The following is a 21,829-nucleotide window of genomic DNA, read 5'->3' as shown; positions in this document are numbered from 1 at the left end:
ATAATAAATTATTATATATATACCGTCGGTTATTCGGTAACCGAGGTTTTGAATGGGCTATAACTGATCACATAACCGATTGGCCGAAAATCCAAATTTTTTTTTCTTATAACCGATAACCGAAATTTTCGGTCAGTTCAGTTATCGGTCATCGGTTTTGTCAGTTTTTCGGTATTTATGCTCACCCCTAATTATAGGTGCCTGGACCGTAGTACAGGTAAGATATTTATATGTCGTCATGTTCATTTGGATGATGATGTTTTTCCCTTTGCTAGGGTGTCTTCTGTGCAGGTGAGCCGTGATGGCTCGAGTGATGGTAGTTTGGGCTCATGGGGGGCTAGCCCGTTGGTTTCTACTTCTATGCCTCCTATGATTCCTGGTATGGCGCCTACATTGCCTGTTGAGCCAAGAAGTGACTCGTTAGCCGCCACGGCTCCGGCTCGGCCTACCAGGCATCGAGCTATGGTTGGTCCGCCTCCGCCTCGTTCCCATTCCATGGTCCTTCAACATATGGAGCATGATGAGCCGTTGTAGGCACTGGTGGCCGTTCATTCTGATATGACGTGTTAAACTCAGGCTACGCAACATCTGGAGTGGCGTATGGCTATAGACCAGGAGTTCAATGCCTTGCTCTATAATCAGATTTGGAATTTGGTGCCTGCACGTCCTGATTTTAATGTTGTTCGTTGCAAGTGGGTTTTCCGGAAGAAGCATAAGGCAGACAGGTCTGTTGAGCTTTACAAGGCTCAGTTGGTTGCTAAGGGCTTCAATTAGATTGCCAGGGAATTCTTTGATACTTTTAGTCCGGTGGTCAAACCCACCATTGTGAGGCTGTTACTATCCTTAGCCTTGTCTTGGAAGTGGACTCTTCGTCACTTGGATGTGGATAATGCCTTTCTCAATGAGCACCTGGCTGAGATAGTGTATATGAAGCAAGCGCCCGACTATGTCGATCCTACCTACCCGGATCACATGTGCCTTTTGCAGCGGTCCTTATATGGGTTAAAGAAGGCTACTCGTGCTTGGTTCAAGCGTTTCCACGACTTTCTTCTTTCGGTGGGGTTTCAGGCCTCCAAAACCGATGTGTCGCTATTTTATTATTCCACTAATGGGTCTCAGGTGTTTTTACTTGTGTATGTAGATGATATTATGTTAATGGGGAGTGATCCTAATCTAGTTTCTACTTTGTTGTGTCGTCTGGCAACGACGTTTAAGATTCGTGATCTAGGGACGCCTAGTTTTCTTCTCGGGATTGAGATCGTGTCTGTTGATGGTGGTCTTGTTTTGTCTCAGCGCAGGTACATGACTTACATCCTGAAGCGTGCGAGTATGGCTGATTGCAAGCCTCTTGCCACGCCAATACCAGTTGCCCGGCTGGCTGTTTATTCTAATGCTATGTATTACAATCCCACTCAGTACAGAAGTCTGGTAGGTGCGTTGCAATACCTGACAGTGACAAGGTCGGACCTCTCATTGGCGATGAATCAGCTGTGTCAACATATGCACTCTTTGACTGTAGCGCACTGGGTCCTTTTGAAGGGAGTGTTGCAGTATGTTAAAGGTACATTATCTTTTTGTTTGCGTTTGTAGTGCCGGAGTCGTCTGCTCTATGTGCCTATTCTGATTCAGATTGGGTTGGTGATAGTGTGGACCGCAAGTCTACGAGTGGGTTTGCTGTATATCTTGGTAGTAATTTGGTGTCCTGGGTCTGTCGCAAGCAGCGAACAGTTGTTCAGTCCTCAACTGACGCAGAGTATAAAGGTTTGCCAGATGTGGTTGCGGAGGTCACTTGGATTGTATCTTTGTTGAAGGAGCTCGGGTTGGAACCTACTAAGTCGCCTTCCTTGTGGTGTGATAACGGGGCAACTTATCTTTGTGCGAATCCAGTTTTCTATGCAAGGACAAAGCACGTTGAGGTAGATTATCACTTTGTGCTTGATAAGGTTTCTAGTGGTGAGCTGACGGTTCATTTTATCTCTACTAAAGATCAGGTGGCTGACATTTTCACTAAATCGTTGTCTGTTACACGGTTTGAGCTTCTGCGTTCCAAGTTTAATGTTGTGTCTTTCCCACCTTAAGCTTGAGGGGGTGTAATAGGACTCTTATAAGTTGTGTCCTACTGAGACTCTATCTCCTAAGTTATTTTCTGTATATTGTTCTATCTCGTATGTTCTGTATAATTGACTGTGAATACAATCATTCAGTTACTCTAAAACACTCATCCAAATCATGTCAAGTCCACACATTTTTTGTTATTTTGTACTGAATATACATTATTTTACAGTATACAAAATAGGTCCACACAACCTGTGTGTACCATGGTCCACACAATAATGATTGGACTGTGGCAAATTATTGTGTGGACCATGGTCCACACAATGTTGCGTGAACCATAACAAAAAGTATATTTCTAATATACTAAATGTACATTATTTTTGTATTGTATGTACATTATACAATATAATGTACACTCAGTACAAAAATAATGTACATCCCTTGAATACAATGTACATTATTTTTATACTAAATATACATTATTTTACAGTATACAAAATATGGTCCACACATTTTGTATTGACCATCCACACAATAATGATTGTAAAAACTGCATCGATATTATTAACAACCCATTCACAAAACTGGGATTAGTGATTGTATATCAGTAAGGCCAATTAATAAAATCAATACATTAGTTATGGTTTTAGTGATTCCTATTCGGCTATGATCTTTCTTTATATAATGCTCTTTGTATCCCTAATTGCATCGGAATTTGGTTTCCATAACTAAGTTATGTATGTAAAATTAATCATGTGTTTGTTGATTTTTTTTTTTCTTTTTTGTGTTTCATTTTCTTTTTAAGGATCTTCATTTGCGTGGGGAGTTTAATTCTAATGTGGGGAGAGAACTTTCAATGATGTTTATTGTGTTCCATTTTTAATTGGCATCACAAATATGGCCAATACAACTCCCTAAAGTTACCTGTCCTTTTGGGTTCTAAATTCCCTATTCAATTTAGGTTTTTTTATTTATTTTTTTATTTTAATCCCTATTCAATTTAGTTAGCATCATCAAAATTTATAAAATATAGTCATAACCATTACTAAAGTCTCGTTTAATGAACAATATTTAATTTCAAGTAGTATATATGTATATTTTATTAAATTTGTAGTATCCAGTAGTTTTAAAATATGGTATATTGGCCCTTAAGAGGTGGTCAAGTGGCTGAACTGCTGAAGTATGATTGTCGTACTTAAAAGGTCATAAATTCAATCCTTGTCAACATCTTCTTGGACGAATTCGTGATACAGAGTCTTCCTAGTACAGTTTATCTTTCTGGTATGTTTTGAAAATTATTACGTAGTCAAAATCCAATTCTCGCTCAATATAAAATATTAGTGTGAATATTTGGTACTTTGCCTTTTAGATCGAGAAGATATATAATTTTATTATGATGAAGTGTAAGCTTGATTATGCAATAAAGGATAATTAATTAACAGACAAACACTATAACATACTTTGGTTTGATTAGTTCGTAGTATGACTAGATAACTTATAGACATGAGGATAGGTAACATGCTTAAATTAAATTTCAATGCATATTTTTTTTGCAAATAGCATTTGTGTTAGTTATACGTCAATTCAAATGGATTAAATTACAATTAAGGTAAAAATCAAGTTTGAAAGGATAAATAAAACTTGCTTTATTATTGTAATGATCTGAGAGAATTGAAGTAGCAATGAATTAGTCATAGTTTAAGAAATTAAAAATTAAAAATGTATAAATATTTAAGAGTTATTTTCAGGAATGGTCATTTAACTATTGACATTTATCAATTTTTGTCATCGATTTTCAATTGAATCATAAGTGAAACTTTTACCAATTTTTCATATTCGACTTTTAATTTGACCATAAATAGTTCATTGACTATTGATTTTCTTTCAAATTTGATCATCTAGTTAAATATCCATTTAGTAAATATTAAATTTAATGATAATAATGTAAAAATTAATTTTTTTGTTGAGATGGGCAAGTTTGGTTTATAAACTTAATACATTGGGATCATCATCCGTGAGAATGTGAAGATCTAAAATTTTACATTATTACTCTTAAATTTATTGTTTATTAAATGGGTAATTTACCTGGATGACCAAATTCGGAACAAAATCAATAGCCCTGCTAAGCGACCATAAAATGGTCTAATTAAAAATCGAAAATAAAAATTAATAAATGTCAATAGTCAATTGATCATTTTTTAAATTAATAACTCAAATATTTATCATTAGGTGGAATCTTAAAGGGCATTTGATACTTTCCCATCAATTTATAAATTCTAACGAAAATATTTTCAATGAATATATTTGATACAAATAAATTTACAAGAAAATTTAATTAACATGTTTGGTGTTACCTTAAAATCATAATAATTAATAAATTATCTAGAAAATTAATTAAAAGAGTTAATACCCAAAATCGTCCTCGACTATAGTGGTTTTTCTCAATTTCGTCCTAAACGACTTTGGTGACCTAATATCGTCCCAGACTTTTGTGTTTCGCTCAATTTAGTCTCAAACTTTTGTGTTTTTGCTCAATTTAGTCCCTCATTTGTTATTCTGTCCATTTGGTGTTAAATAAATACACAATTCAGTAATATTAATATTGGAATCTCTTTACTCATAGACATGTGAACTGCGAAATCCCTTTTTTTTACGAATTACTCCCAGAATTACTCCTAAAACTGCGAATATAAAATTTGATTTGTAGGTCCGGGAGTAATTCTGGGTGTAATTCGTACAAGAAAGAGGAATTTCGCACTTCACAAGTTGAAAGTAAAGAGAGATCAATATTGACGTTACTGAATTGTCCCTTTATTTAACACCAATTTGACGGAATAACAAATGGAGGACTAAATTGAGCGAAACACAAAAGTCTGGGACGATATTATGTCACCAAAGTCATTTAGGACGAAATTGAGAAAAATCACTATAGTCGAGGACGATTTTGGGTATTAACTCTTAATTAAAATGTTTGGTTCGTTTAACCTGACACCAAAATGATGAATATTTAATTGAATAAATTTGATAGATTCCTAATTAGTCAAGAAATTAAAGAATCTTATTATCTCCCCTAAGTAGAATTTTTTTTTTTTTTTTGAATGTTACTGGCCCTATTACATTGTAGTATCTGAATCTACTGAAACACAAAGAACCAATAACGCTTCGACTGAGGCTCGAACTCGTAACCTTCCAAATGAAAGTCCAACCCGAGTACCATTAGACCACATAGTCTTGGTCCCCTAAGTAGAATTTATTTTCCTTAATATCACAGAATTAGATTTTCTAATTCATACCAAAATAGGAATAATTTTACAAACTTTGTTGGCCATCCATCATAATAAAAAGCCATAATACACAGGGCATGCATCTCACTCTTCAATTTCTCAATTATATTCCTTGCAATGGAGTTCTTAAGACTTATAATTCAATACCTCTTTCTTCTCATTCTCTTCTCCACAACTTCCCTTTCTCTAACCCCACACAAAATTCCTCGTCTCACTCCGTTCTACCGCACCAGACAGTATCGGTTATCTTCTTCTTCCGACAGGACTTCTGCTACCTCTGACTCTCTCCCTGCTCAATTCAAAACCTATTATTACAACCAAACATTGGATCACTTCAATTATGGACCTCAAAGCTATGCCACCTTCAAACAGAGATACATAGTCAACTCCAACTTCTGGGGTGGTGCCCAATCCAACTCCCCTATCTTCGTATGGCTCGGCGCTGAATCTTCAATCGACTCTCATCCTCTAGGCATTGGATTTCTCACCGATAATGCCCCTCGTTTTAAGGCTCTTCTTGTCTACATAGAGGTGATACAATGATATATATATACGAGGTTTATTAGTATAATAACGTAGTATATAGTACTAGTATTAAATGCTCCATGCAAGTCTTTTTTCATTATATTATCTACTGGGTGGAGGCCAGTAAATGGTCAAATTCATCAATTGATGGCTAAAAGATTGTTGGACGGAGGTCGGTGAAGGGTTAAGTCCAACACCTGCCTCTCGAAAATGTGATGGTAGTCTATAGCGAAATAAAATTGCGTATTTCGCTACTAGCTCTAACTTTTGGCATGAGTGGTAAGCCTTTAATCCTAAAATTATCTTAACCATGCAGCATAGGTACTACGGGGAATCAATTCCATTCGGAACCATGAAAGAAGCTATGAAGGATGAGACTCGTGGCTATTTCAACTCGGCTCAAGCTTTGGCTGATTATGCAGAGGTATTGTTATACATAAAGAAGGAATACTCGGCTCAAGATTGCCCCATCATTGTTGTGGGAGGATCATATGGAGGAAGTATGATATTATATTTTTCCTTCTATATTTTCTAGAGTTCAAATATTTTTTATTTAAATTTTTAGAGGAATTAAAGCATATATATATATATATATATATGAATTTTGTCCAATATTTTGAAGTGCTTGCTTCGTGGTTTCGGTTGAAGTATCCACATCTTTCACTGGGTGCCTTGGCTTCCTCAGCCCCCATTCTCTACTTTGACGATATCACACCACAAAATGGATACTATTCCATAGTAACTAAAGATTTTAGGGTAAGTATGCAGTTAAACTTTCCGTTATTATCATATAATAATGATTTTTTGATACTTCCATAGGAATATAAATTATTATATTAGTAGAATATTAGAATACAATGTCAGTTTTAAATAAAATTAATGGTAGGCATGTCTTATATTGTAAAACCAGACTATCAGTGATCCATACTAATAATGTAATGTTTTCATATTTTACATCTTTATATTCTCTTTCCCAAATCCTTATTGGGATATAATAAGGTCATATCATTTTTTGTACTGTTGAACATAATTTTTTGAATATTGGTTGCAGGAAGTTAGTGAGAGTTGTTATCAAACTATAAAAAAGTCATGGTCCATTATTGACAAAATTGCTTCCAAGCCATATGGCCTCTCCATTCTCCGTCGCAAGTTCAAGCTCTGCCAGTAAGTTTTTATATAATTCTCGAGGATTAAAAGAGTGTGACAAAAATCTAACTCGAGAATTTATATGTTTTATATTATATATACGAAGTATGCATCTATATATCTATATATGTGTATGTTGCAATAATACAGTGAGTTTGTACAAATTTTCCCATCTAGCTTTTACCCTTCAATTTGTTTAAATTAAAGCTTTTACATTGTGGGCATTGATGTTTAGGGATTTAAACTCGTCGTGGGAGCTTATGGATTACTTGGATGATATGTATACTGGCGCCGCTCAATATAACTCGCCGCCGGAATATCCAGTGACGGTGGTGTGCGGCGGCATAGATGGCGCGCCCAAAGGGGCTCATATTCTTGACCGGATACATGCTGGTGTCGTCGCCAGAGTAGGGAATCAACCTTGCTACAATGTTTCTGCCGGAGAGATGTCCGGGTCGCCCGGAGAGGATGATGATAGTTGGGGATGGGATTGGCAAGTAAGTAAACAGTATTACTCTGCTCATTTAAAATAAGTTATTTCACTCAAATTAATCTTTTTGAATGAAATAACTCTAAATTGTGTGATATTTAATCTGTTTTTAGGTTAATATTTAATGTTTTAGTATTAATTATTAAAGTATTAAGTAGTTTATAATTATCAAGTTTGAAAAAATTAAAAATAAATTAAATAAGAAAAAAAAAAAGGCTTTAGGTGCTCCGGACGTCCAAGTAGCGCCTTGTCATTTTTGCAACCATGTTAAATATACATAATATTTTAACTATAAACACATAATATTAATGTCATTTTGGATCAGGATACACCTACAATACAAGATGGGTCTTGATCCATGTTGTAATTTGCCGATGATTATGTAATAAGAAATTAAAGATTTTGGTGCATGTGTAGAGTTGTAGTGAAATGGTGTTTCCGATTGCGAGAGGCAACGACTCCATGTTCAATCCAGCTCCTTTCAATTTGCACCAATATTCTCACCTCTGCATTGATACCTATGGCGTTCCACCTCGACCACACTGGGTTACAACCTATTACGGAGGACATGTATGTTCTTCAACTTTTTTTTTTTTTTTTTCGTTTTTGGCATGGTTGCATTATATTGGAATATGCAGCAGCGAAATTTCTTCATGTATGCATATGAGCTAGCTTTAATTTATATTATTATATGATAACTTAAAATTTCAGGATATTAAATTAGTTCTTCGGAATTTTGGTAGCAACATCATTTTCTCCAACGGTCTGAAAGATCCATATAGCATTGCTGGGTAATCTAAAATTCTCACTCTTTTTAGTTAATAAAAAAAAAAAATTCCCACTGCACCCTCCATATCTTAAGTTATCTATTTGCTTTCTTGTCTTTGTGGATTGACAGAGTTTTGGAAAACATATCGGATACTATACTTGCGGTTTATACCCAAAATGGTATGTTCATCAATATGTATATACACATTGTGGATCAGCATTTATGCCTTTAGTTGTACTGAATACTGTCAAATTCTTGTCTCCATAGTAGTGTATACTATAAAAGCTGATGAAATTAAAGTATAAATTTGTTTGGAGTGTTGTAGGCTCTCATTGTCTAGACTTAAATGGGGAAAGAGCTACGGATCCGAATTGGTTAACCGAGCAACGGAACAAGGAGATTGAGATAATACAAGGTTGGATAACCCAGTACTATGCTGATCTTCAAGCCCTCAAGAAGTAGAACACAACATTGTACTGTTTTAAAGAACTATATACAACAGTTAACATTATACGGAATAGCTAGTGTTATAAAATTATAATAAAATAAGGACTTTTTAAGGTGTTATATCCGCACTGGTGTCTTTTATATTAAAAATTCATTTTAGTATGCATGATTGAATTAGATGCTACAAAGATATGTGTGAGTGCACCTTATACTATAGCTCCATTCGCCACCCATGTCTTTACACTCTGACAACAGTGTCGTTGAAGAATGGAGTTTAGGTTGACCATGAAAGGCATCAATATAGTCCTGTTGGGATAGTTACCTTGGCCTAAGATCATTCAAATTAAACTGCTAAATAAGATTGTATTCTTTAAATTTGAAGATATAAATTGAAAAAAAAAAAATAGAATAGATTCTTCTTAATAATTCAATTAAATAGTAATAGAACACTAAAAGAAGAGTTTTAGCTAGTGATGAGTATGGATGGGATTCCACAAGGGATATATCATTCTTAAGGAGCTAGGCACAAACTATTTCTAGGTATGTAAGAGCTAAGCCAACAAATATGGCTGGATAAATTAAAGCATGTAAACAATGAAAGTCCAAGTAATTGAACTTAGCAGAAGGTTAGGAAGCATGCTATACGTAAGTCCAACTCTATTTCTGTATACTTGCATAGCAACCAACGTCAAGTTTCGATGATAGAATGTAGGTGCAGCCCAACAATTCCCTCCTAGTACCTACACATCATGCTTTCATTCAATGGGAGTCGAATATGAGAAAGTAAATTAAAATTGCTATAGTATTTTTATTTTTTTATATGCAAATATAATATTATAAACAAATATTACAAACCTAACCTTGCTCCTAAATGTTTTTTCCAGACATCTTAGGAAAATACATCTGTTTTGAAATTTGAAATTACTTTAAATAATTAAATAATACTCCGTAACATAATGTTATATGTGTTAATTTCGTTTATAGTAATGATTGCCAAAAATACTAGATTATCATGTCATGGACCATTGTTCATTTTTAAGATAGACTGAATTAAATTCTTTTTTATTCAACTTAAGTTTAGTTTAGTTTTTTTTTTTTTTTTTTTTATATATACAAATAAAATTAATATATAAAAATATATTATAAAATTTTAATTAAGATCTTTTAAACGACACCAATATTGATATTTTTATTTTCATGTTTTAAAATAACATACGATTATATATTCCAACAATAATTATATTATAATCCAGGGCATAAATAATTATAATTTTGTTTAATGATTTTTTTCATACCTTAAAACAAATTATAATTAAAATAAAAATTAACAATTCTATTGTATGAAATAAATAATAATAATTTTGTCTTTATGTAATATTATATATTTCAACCTTCAAATGTGAAGAAATTATAATGTTATATATAGCAAAATTATTTTAAATATTTTATATATACATATAATGCTTTATAAATCTAAAATGTTTAATGATTTTGTATGTGATTTATTTTATATGCATTTTAATATATATATATATATATATATATATATATATATATATATATATATATATACTATACTATACTATACTATACTATACTAATAAGAGTCCAAGAGAGTTAGGCCTATAATGGGTAGAAAAAATGGCGGTCACAGATTTTAATCAAATGAATGGCTCAGATTGATCAGATTTTAATTTTTCCTTGATATTTCTTAATTTATCCTTAATGAATATGATTATCCGTTAACTTTTCCGTTAAATATTATCTTTTCCGTTAATTTATGTCAGTTCACCGTTAACTTACTTATTGATTTTAATAAGAAAGATCTTAGGTTCGAACCTCATCCCAATCAAAGTTGGCATAATTTAGTACTCTTATTTCTTTAATTTAGAATTATGTGTCTACAATGTCTTTATTCAAAAAAAAATCATTATCAATAAATTAAATAAGAGAAATAATTTCATTAGTTATATTGTATTTATTTTTTCTACAATATAAAAATTCTTTACATTCAAATTCATCAATTGATTATATTCGCTACATTATCCCTACAATGTCTTTATTAAAAAAATTATTCATTATCAATAAATTAATTAAGAGAAATAATTTTATTAGTTATATTGTCTTTATAATTCTCCAATGTAAGAATTCTTTACACTTAAATGCATCAATTGATTATATTCACTGCATTGTCTATTATATTTTTTGTGTACTATTTTTTAATTAAATATCAAAGTTATAATACAAAATAATGCTATATATTTATTTACCAAGTATTTTATTAATACCATAAAAAAAATAAAAAAATATAATTAATAAAGTCAATCATATTAACTATTTGAGAGATTTGTTGACAAAGAGAGTATTCAAATCACACAACAAATTGAAGTGAGAACTACCTCACAATGTCCTTGTTTGATAATCACCAGTTAACGGATTATATTAGCGAATTTGACCAGCGAATTATATCAACGGTTGGTAAAAAGATATTTGAAAAAATTAACTTTTTAGATTAACATGTAAAATGAACTAAGGGTATACATATATATTTTTTTTTTGAATGCTACTGGCCCTATTACATTGTAGTATCTGTTCATATACTTTCTCAACCTAATGAAACACAAAGAGCCAATAACGCCTCCACTGAGGCTCGAACTCACAACCTTCCAAGGGTATACATATATTTAATAATAATAATAATAATAATAATAATAATAATAATAATAATAATAATAATAATAATAATACTAATAATAATAATAATAATAATAATAATAATAATAATTGTTTAAAAATATAAAATAAATTAAAAAAATATAATTAAGCCAATCATATTAACTACTCGGGAGATTTATTGACAAAAAGAGTATTCAAATCACACAACAAAATGAAGTGAGAAACTATCTCGCAATGTCCTTGTTTGGCAATCAGCAGTTAGCTCTTCAATATTAGTATATATTTAATATTTTATACCCTAATTTTTATTTGCTATCCCTTATGTCCCGTATTTGGTTTCAACCATACCTATACAATTATTTTATTGACAATTATAATCAATCTTGACTATATTATCTTGCATTTGTAAACTTAGAATTGCCTATTTAAATACGCAAATTTAACATTCAATTATCTATGCATGAACAATTCCAATATAATCTTGCCTTGATATAAGTTAAAGTACTTATTAAAAAAAAAAAAAAAACACATTGGGCATTATCCCAATCACGCAATGCACATAAAAACTAGTATATATATATATATATATATATATATATATATATATATATATATATATGTATATATATATATATATATGTATATATATACATATATATATATATATACATATATATATATATATATATATATATATATATATACATATATATATATATATACATATACATATATATATATATATATATATATATATATATATATCTAATCTAAAAATATAATAAGTGTGAATGAAGGTTATATCCTTCATTTATGTCCATTTTTTCCGTTACGTTTTTTTATACATTATGCTATAAATGTTGTACTTTGTAATATTTTGGACAAACATACCCCTACCGTAATAACTTCAGTTATCTTTTCCACCATTGTTACCATGCACATGCATCCACCATATATTTTCTTATATTCTTCAATAATAATAATATATATACATTATAATTTGGAGTTATTTCCTACAATATAAATATCAAATGTATAAAAATGTTTACATTATTATTATTATTATTATTATTATTATTATTATTATTATTATTATTATTATTATTATTATTTATAATAATTTAAATATCAAAAATCTTAACATAAAATACTAATATTGGGCACATATTTTTACATTATAATTTGGAGTTATTTCCTACAATATAAATATCAAATGTATAAAAATGTTTACATTATTATTATTATTATTATTATTATTATTATTATTATTATTATTATTATTATTATTATTTATAATAATTTAAATATAAAAAATCTTAACATAAAATACTAATATTGGGCACATATTTTTTGGGCATTGCGCATAAGAAAATACTAGTGTATATATATATATATATATATATATATATATATATATTAATAAAACTTAATTTCATTATTTTTGAATTTCAAAATCGAATTATTTGTCTAAGATAGGCAAGAAAACAACATTTCTATTCTAAAATATATAAATAAATTTGTGTAAGTGTTTGTGGCGTTGTATGTATATTACAGAGTGCCTCCCACCCTCAAATGAGTCAGCGCTGATACCATAGCGCCTGATCGTGTTTATCGGCCTTACCATCGTGGCAGAGACAGAGTCTTAGAATTTGTTTGAGAACTTCAAATGGAGCTTTCTTGATTATGTCATCCTTCACCAAGAGGAACGGATATGATCTGGACATGATCATGAGATCCATGGGAGATTTGGAAAGAAGTGCAAGAAAATGCTAATCTAAGCGTATTCCAATTTCAAGCGTGGACTTTGTTGAGATCTCACTAGATGTGTTAAATTACATGTATTACTTTTAAACTATTATTCTGTAAATAATCAAGTAACCTATGATTTTGAACTCAACGTGATCTAAAATGTTTTACCTCTAAAAATATCTCCTATAATATTTTTTTTCCCCAATAAAATCCTCTATGATTGATAGCACATTGATGGTTTTATGGGACCGGAGTTTGAATCTACCTTTCTATAATCTTAAATGACATATTAAATCTCGCAACAAAGACATGCGCACGATGGTGAGATGAGCGTGTCGTAGCCCGTCTGTGCGGATAGCTACATCACAAGCGTGTCGACACTTGTGCCAGAGACTCGTTCTCTCACGAGTGTGACGACGCTCGTGACTTCTATTGGAAAGTTGCCACATCCCATGTTTCGCTCAATTATGTGTCATCTACTCCGATCCAATGTTGCTCCTATGTGTCCTCTTGCTCTCATCCGACGAGTTCTTTAGCTCCTCAATTGCCAAAATCACTTATTATGCTCCTTTTTCCCCTTTATTGTGTAAATGGTTGTAATTATGGATAACGACACCAAATTTACAACTTTACAAGCCTTAATATATCCATAGAATGGAATAAGAAGGGGTAAAATATAGTGAAATAGAGGTGTTATCACGTGGAACCCAGGAAAGCAGTCGGCTGGGAGGTAGACGTCAAAGGGTTATATGTAACGCCTGGCGAGTAGGGTTAGAGGAAAACATCCTATATATAATAAAGCTATATGGTCCTGTGAAAATTAAATGGTGATAATCAACATTTAATTTTCACAAGACCATAATAATATTGTTAATTATAATAACAATAACAATAATAATTGCAATAATAAAAATGATAATAATTTCCACTGACAGTTTCTAATATATATATATATATATATATATATATATATATATATATATATATATATATATAATATTTATTTATATTTCAATTTTTACTGGCAAATTATTGTGTGACCGATGGTCCACATAATTGTATGGATCATGAATATCAAATACATTTTTAATATATTAAAAATACATTATTTTTATATTGAAAGTACCTTACATACATATATAATGTTAGGGGTGTGCAAACTTCGGATAATTTTCGGTTAACCGACCGAACCGACAAATTTCGGTTAACCGTTTTCGAACCGAACTTTTTCGGTTCGGTTAATGGTTAAAGAAATTTTAAAACTTCGGTTAACGGTTAATTCGGTTCGAAAGGTCGGTTAACCGAATTAACCGAACGGTTAACCGAAGTTTGTAATATATATATAAATAATAATATAAATATAAATACTAATTTGAAGTTATGGATGTTTGGAGTTTATAATTAATGTTTTTGTATATTTTGTTATGAATTTATTATAATATGTATTTTATTTTAATTGGATTTATTATTTTAGGTGTTATTTTTAGAATTTTAAATTTTAACTTTAAAAAGTTCGGTTAATCGGTTAACCGACCGATTAACCGAAAAAAATTTCGGTTCGGTGAATTCGGTAGAGAAAACTTCGGTTCGGTTAACGGTTAAAAGAAAAAAAACTTCGGTTAATTCGGTTCGGTTAAAACGGTTCGGTTAACCGTTCGGTTAACCGATTGAACACCCCTATATAATGTACCCTTAGTATATTTAAAATATACTTTTTATTGCATGCAACCCCAAAGTTCATAAGTTTGAAATTAATATATGGCATAGCTAGGCGGCCTAATATTTAAGATTGTTGATGTACATATTGAGGACTACGGAGACAAAGATGCGTTATTCGTGGATTTATCGGATACTATCCAACAACACTCTCCAACTTAATTGACGTGAAGTAGGCTTAGTAACATTAAGATTATATTCTCGAATTATTAGTTCTCAACTTTTATTGATTACACACTTAATTCGATAGTATTTGGAAGAAAAAATCAATGTTCGAACTAAGATTGTGATTTTGGTCTTTAAAGGTCAATTGTATGTTGCTACATCTAGAGTTAGAAATCTCAAAGCTCTAAAAATTTTGATCCGTGGCGACTCTAAAATTGTAATTCAATTACTATTGTAGTTTACTAAGTTCTTAAAAATTTGTAATATTAAATACTATGTACTAAACCAGGACTATGTGGTCTAATGGTACCCGGGTTGGACTTCCATTTGGAAGGTTGTAAGTTTGAGCCTCAGTAGTGGTGTTATTAGCTCTTTGTGTTTCAGTAGGTTGAGAAAGTATATGAACAGAAACTACAATGTAATAGAGCTAGTAGCATTCAAAAAAAAATACTATGTACTAAATTTTTAATATAGTTTAAGATTTGTAGTAATCACCCACCTTAAATATTATTTTAATTGTAAATATATTTATGTTCATAATTTTATCATAGGAATTTACACATAATAATTATTAAATAACAAAAATTTTATATATGAATAAATCTCATATAGAGTATATTTTTATAACATATTTTCCGTGCATCGCATGGGACAAATACTAGTTTTTAGAAAAAGAGTAAAAAAGAAGAACACTGATGAAGGATTAAAATTAGTGTAGAAGGGTATTTTGGTATTTTCCTTTCCTTGGCAGTTATAACTGCTTCTGTTCCCTGGTCTATATGTAATATGCATTCTGCTTCTTTCAATGAGACACGAATACAACTTCTCTTTTCCTCTCTTCGTTTCCTTCTCCTCATGAGCTCTCATCATTCAAACTTTAGCTTAGCTCACTGATTCCTACATGGTATCAGAGCTTCCATTCAGCTACGCAGCCGCAGTAACCATGGATCGAAATGTCGCCGGAGGAAATCCTGCTGGAAGTACAGCAGGAGCAGCAACTCCGATCAGTCAGATCCAAGCTAATCAGAGTCCAGTTCACAGAGTAGATGAACTGGACGATCCTTTGTATCTTCACGCAACAAAGAATCCAAACACCATACTTGTCTCTCCTCCTCTCACTGAGAGTAATTATGCAGCCTGGAGTAGGTCCATGAAGATTGCACTTGGCGTGAAGAACAAATTTGCCTTTGTCACTGGAACGATTCCCTGTCCAGCTCAGTCAGATGCTAGATACGGGACTTGGAAGAGGTGCAATGATATCGTTTGCGCCTGGATCTTACGTTCGCTCAGTCCATCCATTGCTGAGAGCGTGTTGTATTTTGAGGTAGCAGAAGAGATCTGGAGTGCCTTGAGAAAAAGATACTCTCAGGCAGATCCACACAAGATTGCTGAGATTCAGAATGAGATCTACAAAAGTGTGCAAGGTAATCTATCAATTAATGAGTATTTCACTAGGTGTAATGCTCTTTGGGAACAATTGAAAGCTGTTAGACCACTGCCTGTCTGTGAATGTACACCTAGATGCAATTGCACACTTTTGAGCAAAGTTATAAAAGATAGGGAGGATGATCAAGTGATTAGGTTTCTAGATGGCTTAAATGATGAGTATGAAACAATAAAATCTGGTGCACTGGTTATGGATCCCCTACCTAGTATGGAAAAAGCTCTCAATATGGCCTTGAAACTGGAGAGAAAGCTCAATGGTTCTAGTAGCTATAAGGCCTCTAAAATTGTGCAATCTAATGCTGTTCAAAATCAAACTGGGGAGGATCAGAATGTTGTGGCAATGACCAGCTCAAACAATAAGAAGAAGTTTAATGGCTATGGAGGGAAAAATGTGGCTAAGTGCACATATTGTGGTATGAATGGCCACACTATAGATAAATGTTTTAAGAAGCATGGATATCCACCTGGTTGGATACCTGGTTATAAAACTAAATATAAGCAGAACCAAAGCAATCAGGACAGCCAACATAGTTTTAGTCCTACTGTGAATCAGGTTGCAGATGTGGGGTTATCTGCTGACCAGTTTCAGAAGCTGGTTTCTCTCTTGCAAAATCAGAACCAGGGAAGCCAAGTTAACCAAGCTTCTACCAATGCTGCAATCACTATGAGTAAAACTGGAATGAAGCAAGAGTTCACCAATTCATCTGCTGGTACAGAAGAAGGCAGGTTCATTCCTAAATTCCATATAAATGCTGTCTTAAGTTGTGCAAAAATGTGGATATTGGATTCAGGGGCAACTGATCACATCACTTGCTCTTTGGATTATATTGATAATCATCATAAAGTTTCTGGCATTTTTGTTAGAATGCCAAATGGAGATTCTGTGCAGGTGACTCACATAGGAGAAATAAGATTGTTCCCCAATCTTTTGTTGAAAAATGTCTTATGCATACCCTCCTTTGCTTTCAACATAATATCTGCTAGCAAGCTGACAAAACAAAATAGCTGTACTCTTGTTATGAATGCTGATTTGTGTAATATTCAGGGGCTACATGGGATGATGGATGGTTTTGCTAGGGCAAAGGATGGACTCTATCTTCTAAGTCATCCTCCTGCTAAGAGAAGTCAGTGTGTTGATTTTGATAAACACTGTAATAGCTTATCTTTGCAAATGTGACATAATAGACTAGGGCATTACCCTATAGACAAAATTCATAGTCTAAATGGAATAAAGCAGGTTCAATTTCATAAGCCTGCTGGTTTTGTATGTGACTCATGTCATTTTGCTAAACAAAAGAGATTAGCATTTCCTATTAGCAATACAAGAGCTGCAAAATGCTTTGATTTGGTGCATTTAGATGTGTGGGGTCCTTCTGCTATTGCCTCACTTAAAAGAGAACATTACTTTCTCACAATTGTTGATGATTATAGCAGATTCACTTGGATACATTTAATGAGAAATAAAACTGAAGTTAAGCAGCTATTTCAGAACTTCTACCAGTTTGTTGACACTCAATTCTCAGCTAAGATTAAGGCAGTGAGGTCTGATAATGGAACTGAGTTCTTCATGACATCCTTTTTTAATGACAAAGGGATTGTCCATCAAAAGTCTTGTGCTTATACACCTCAGCAAAATGGTATTGCTGAGAGAAAGCACCAGCATATATTGAATGTTGCAAGGGCTCTTAGATTTCAATCTGGGGTTCCATTACAATTGTGGAGTCACTGTGTTTTACATGCTTCTTACCTTATCAACAGGCTTCCCACACAAGTGAACAAAGGAAAGTCACCCTTTGAACTTCTCTACAAGAAAGCTGTGGACTATAATCAATTAAGGGTTTTTGGATGCCTTTGTTTTGCTGCTACTACTCCTAAGGGAAGAAATAAGATGATGCCTAGAGCAAGGAAGTGCATTTTTCTGGGCTTTCCAGCAAATGTAAAAGGATATCTGTTGTTTGATGTCACTGATGAATCTATTTTTGTTTCCAGGGATGTTATTTTTTATGAAGAGATCTACCCTCTTAAACAATGCACTTCAGAAAACTCCCACAGTCATGAGAATAATCCTGCTTTGCCTGTAATCTCCATTGATGCAGATGTGCCTCCAGAAGAACATAGAATGGCTCATAGCCATGATGATACTTTTCACTCCATGGATACTGAGCAGCATGGTATCCATAATGCCAATGAATCTGGTTCTGAATCCATAGCCCATACAGATTCCATGAGAACTACTTCAACATCTGAAGAAGGTTCCCCATCTGTCCATGTAGATTCATCTGCTGCTACCAATGAAGAGATTGCAGTGGCATATCCTAACCAGCAGGAACTCAGGAGGTCTGAAAGGGTGAGAACCATTCCCACAAAACTTCAAGATTACTACTGTCAGTCTATAGTTCAGACCAGCAACACTTCTCCACATTCCTTAGACAATGTCATATCCTATGAGTCCCTACCACTGCATCACAAAATTTGTGCATCCTCTATCCTAAACACACATGAACCACACACTTATAATGAAGCTGCTAAGTCTGAGATATGGAGAAAGGCAATGCTAACTGAAATAGAAGCCTTGGTTGCCAATAACACCTGGATTCTCACAGACCTGCCTGAAGGAAAAATACCAATTGGTTGTAAGTGCGTATTTAAAGTGAAACACAAGGCTGATGGCTCAGTGGAAAGGTACAAAGCTAGGCTGGTAGCCAAGGGCTATACACAACAAATGGGAGTTGACTACACTGAGACCTTTTCACCTGTTGCAAGGATGACTACCATAAGGTCATTCCTAGCTGTAGCCATTGCAAGGGGATGGGACATTCAACAATTAGACATAAACAATGCCTTTTTACATGGGGATCTAAAGGAGGAAGTTTATATGGTGTTGCCTCCTGGGTTCCACAGTGACAAACCAAACCAGGTCTGCAAGCTACTTAGGTCTCTCTATAGCCTAAAACAGGCTAGCAGACAATGGAACTCAAAATTAACTAAGGCTTTGATGGATAATGGTTATCAACAGTCAGCAGCAGATCCATCTTTACTCACTAGAACTTCAGGAGGTTCCTTCACTGCTTTGCTCATCTATGTGGATGATAATATAGTCACTGGGAATGATTCATCACAAATTGCAGCTTTAAAACAGTTTCTTGACACTGCCTTCAAGATTAAAGACCTTGGGTCTCTGAACTATTTTTTGGGGATTGAGACTTTTAGGAGTGATGAAGGGGTCAGCTTGTTCCAAATGAAGTACACTCTTGACATCCTTAAAGAGAATGGCTTTCTCAATTCTAAGCCTGCAAAGAGTCCAGCTACTGCAGGAATCAGACTAACACAATCAGAAGGTACTCCCTTGACAAGCCTGAAGTTTACAGAAGGTTAGTTGGCAAATTGATATATCTAACCAACACAAGGCCAGATATATCACATGCTGTGCAGCAGCTCAGTCAATATGTTGACAAACCATCTAGCATTCACCTTACTGCAGCTCATAGGGTATTAAGATACCTCAAACATTCACCAGGAAAAGGCCTATTCTATCACAAAGATTCCTACTTTAAGCTGCAAGGTTTCTCAGATTCTGATTGGGCCAATTGTCCAAATTCCAGAAAATCAATCACTGGCTATTGTATCTTCCTTGGTACCAACTTGATCTCTTGGAAGACTAAGAAACAGGCCACAATCTCAAAGTCTTCTTCAGAGGCTGAATATAGAGCATTGGCATCAACTGTTTGTGAGATTCAATGGCTCCATTACCTGCTAGCTGATTTGAAAGTAAACTTCAGTGTTCCAACTGTCCTGTTCTGTGACAATCACTCAGCTATTGCCATTGGAGAGAATCATGTTTTTCATGAAAGAACAAAGCACATAGAGATAGATTGTCACATTGTCAAGCAAAAAGTTAATGAAGGATTGATAAAATTGTTGCCTATTCCTTCTCATAAACAGGTGGCTGATGGATTCACCAAGACTTTGCCTACTCCTGCTTTCAACTTGTTCCAACTTAAGCTGGGCCTTCGAGACATCCATGCCCCAGCTTACGGGGGGTGATGAAGGATTAAAATTAGTGTAGAAGGGTATTTTGGTATTTTCCTTTCCTTGGCAGTTATAACTGCTTCTGTTCCCTGGTCTATATGTAATATGCATTCTGCTTCTTTCAATGAGACACGAATACAACTTCTCTTTTCCTCTCTTCGTTTCCTTCTCCTCATGAGCTCTCATCATTCAAACTTTAGCTTAGCTCACTGATTCCTACAAACACACCTGGAAGAAAGGAGGGTGGAAAGCAGAACTGACTACTGAGTTGGAAGATGGGACAACTCGCAAAAGGCTTGGAGAAGAATTCGAAGGAGTTGCAGCTGCAAGAAAAGCGAGAGTAAAGGGGAAGGAGAGACCACTCGTGGCTATGAAAGATGAGACCACTCGTGGCTATTTCAACTCGGCTCAAGCTTTGGCTGATTATGCAGAGGTATTGTTATACATAAATAAGGAATATTGGCTCAGGATTGTCCCATCATTGTTGTCGGAGGATCATACGGAGGAAGTATGATAATATATTTTTCCTTCTTTATTTTCGTGAGTTTAATTTTTTTTTTAGAAGAATTAAAGCATATATGAATTTTGTCTAATATTTTGAAGTGCTTGCTAGCTTCGTGGTTTCGGTTGAAGTATCCACATGTTTCACTGGGTGCCTTGGCTTCCTCAGCACCTCTTCTCTACTTTGACTATATCACACCACAAAATGGATACTATTCCATAGTAACTAAAGATTTTAGGGTAAGCATGCAGCCAAACTTTCTATTATATCATATAACTAGTCGAGGGCACGCGCTTTGCGCGAAACGTCATGTCCAACAATCAATTATTATGTTCTAATTTTTTATTTTTTATTTTTAAATCGAGTATGTTCTAATTTTTAAATAATAATATATATAATTTTTAATAATTGTTATATGACAAAATAAATAAGAATACATAAATAAGTTATTTAGATACCAACATGATATACAATAATTGAATTAGGAACATGCGGGAGGACATTAGATTTGGTTTTGAGGGAGAGAATGGAGATGTTAGCTAGAATAATGTAGTGATTTTTTTTTTTCAAAAAAATGTTTTTAAAAAAAAAAGAAAAAAGAATGGAGTGTTGGAATGATGGAGAAAAAAGAAGACAAAGATCATATCAAGGCAAAGAGGAAGAAGACAAAAAAGTAATGGTAAAGTTGTTATTTCTTTAAAAATTGAGGGCAATTAAAATGAAAAAATAAATCAAAAATTAGATCAAAAAATTTCATCCATTAGATTTGAAATCAATGGTAAGCAAGGGGTGCCATTTTTTAGGGGCAAATGACAACTCCAAAATATAAG

The 21,829-nt window shown here is 33.3% G+C and overlaps 1 protein-coding gene across 1 annotated transcript; it reads left to right on the top strand.

Annotated features, from left to right (window-relative positions):
- Positions 1-5,342: 5,342 nt before the first annotated feature.
- On the top strand, positions 5,343-8,736 carry LOC109171450 (lysosomal Pro-X carboxypeptidase-like). Its single transcript, XM_019320511.1, has 9 exons — positions 5,343-5,870; positions 6,181-6,364; positions 6,487-6,620; positions 6,916-7,028; positions 7,246-7,507; positions 7,918-8,070; positions 8,212-8,291; positions 8,399-8,448; positions 8,595-8,736. The coding sequence occupies exons 1-9, from the start codon at positions 5,457-5,459 to the stop codon at positions 8,729-8,731; spliced, it is 1,527 nt and encodes a 508-aa protein (XP_019176056.1). The 5' UTR covers positions 5,343-5,456; the 3' UTR covers positions 8,732-8,736.
- Positions 8,737-21,829: the final 13,093 nt, after the last annotated feature.

Source organism: Ipomoea nil, unplaced genomic scaffold (assembly GCF_001879475.1).
Source record: "Ipomoea nil cultivar Tokyo-kokei standard unplaced genomic scaffold, Asagao_1.1 scaffold0143, whole genome shotgun sequence".
Classification (NCBI taxonomy): Eukaryota; Viridiplantae; Streptophyta; class Magnoliopsida; order Solanales; family Convolvulaceae; genus Ipomoea; species Ipomoea nil.
The sequence above is the reverse complement of the archived record's forward strand: the minus strand, read 5'-3'. Positions and strand labels throughout refer to the sequence as shown.

Bases quoted from the DNA above. Each gene is read 5' to 3' on its own strand.
- LOC109171450 (XM_019320511.1), top strand. From the start codon at position 5,457: ATGGAGTTCTTAAGACTTATAATTCAATACCTCTTTCTTCTCATTCTC. The intron at 6,365-6,486 runs GTATGATATTAT...AATATTTTGAAG, and splicing joins GGGAGGATCATATGGAGGAA to TGCTTGCTTCGTGGTTTCGG. The intron at 7,029-7,245 runs GTAAGTTTTTAT...ATTGATGTTTAG, and splicing joins CGCAAGTTCAAGCTCTGCCA to GGATTTAAACTCGTCGTGGG.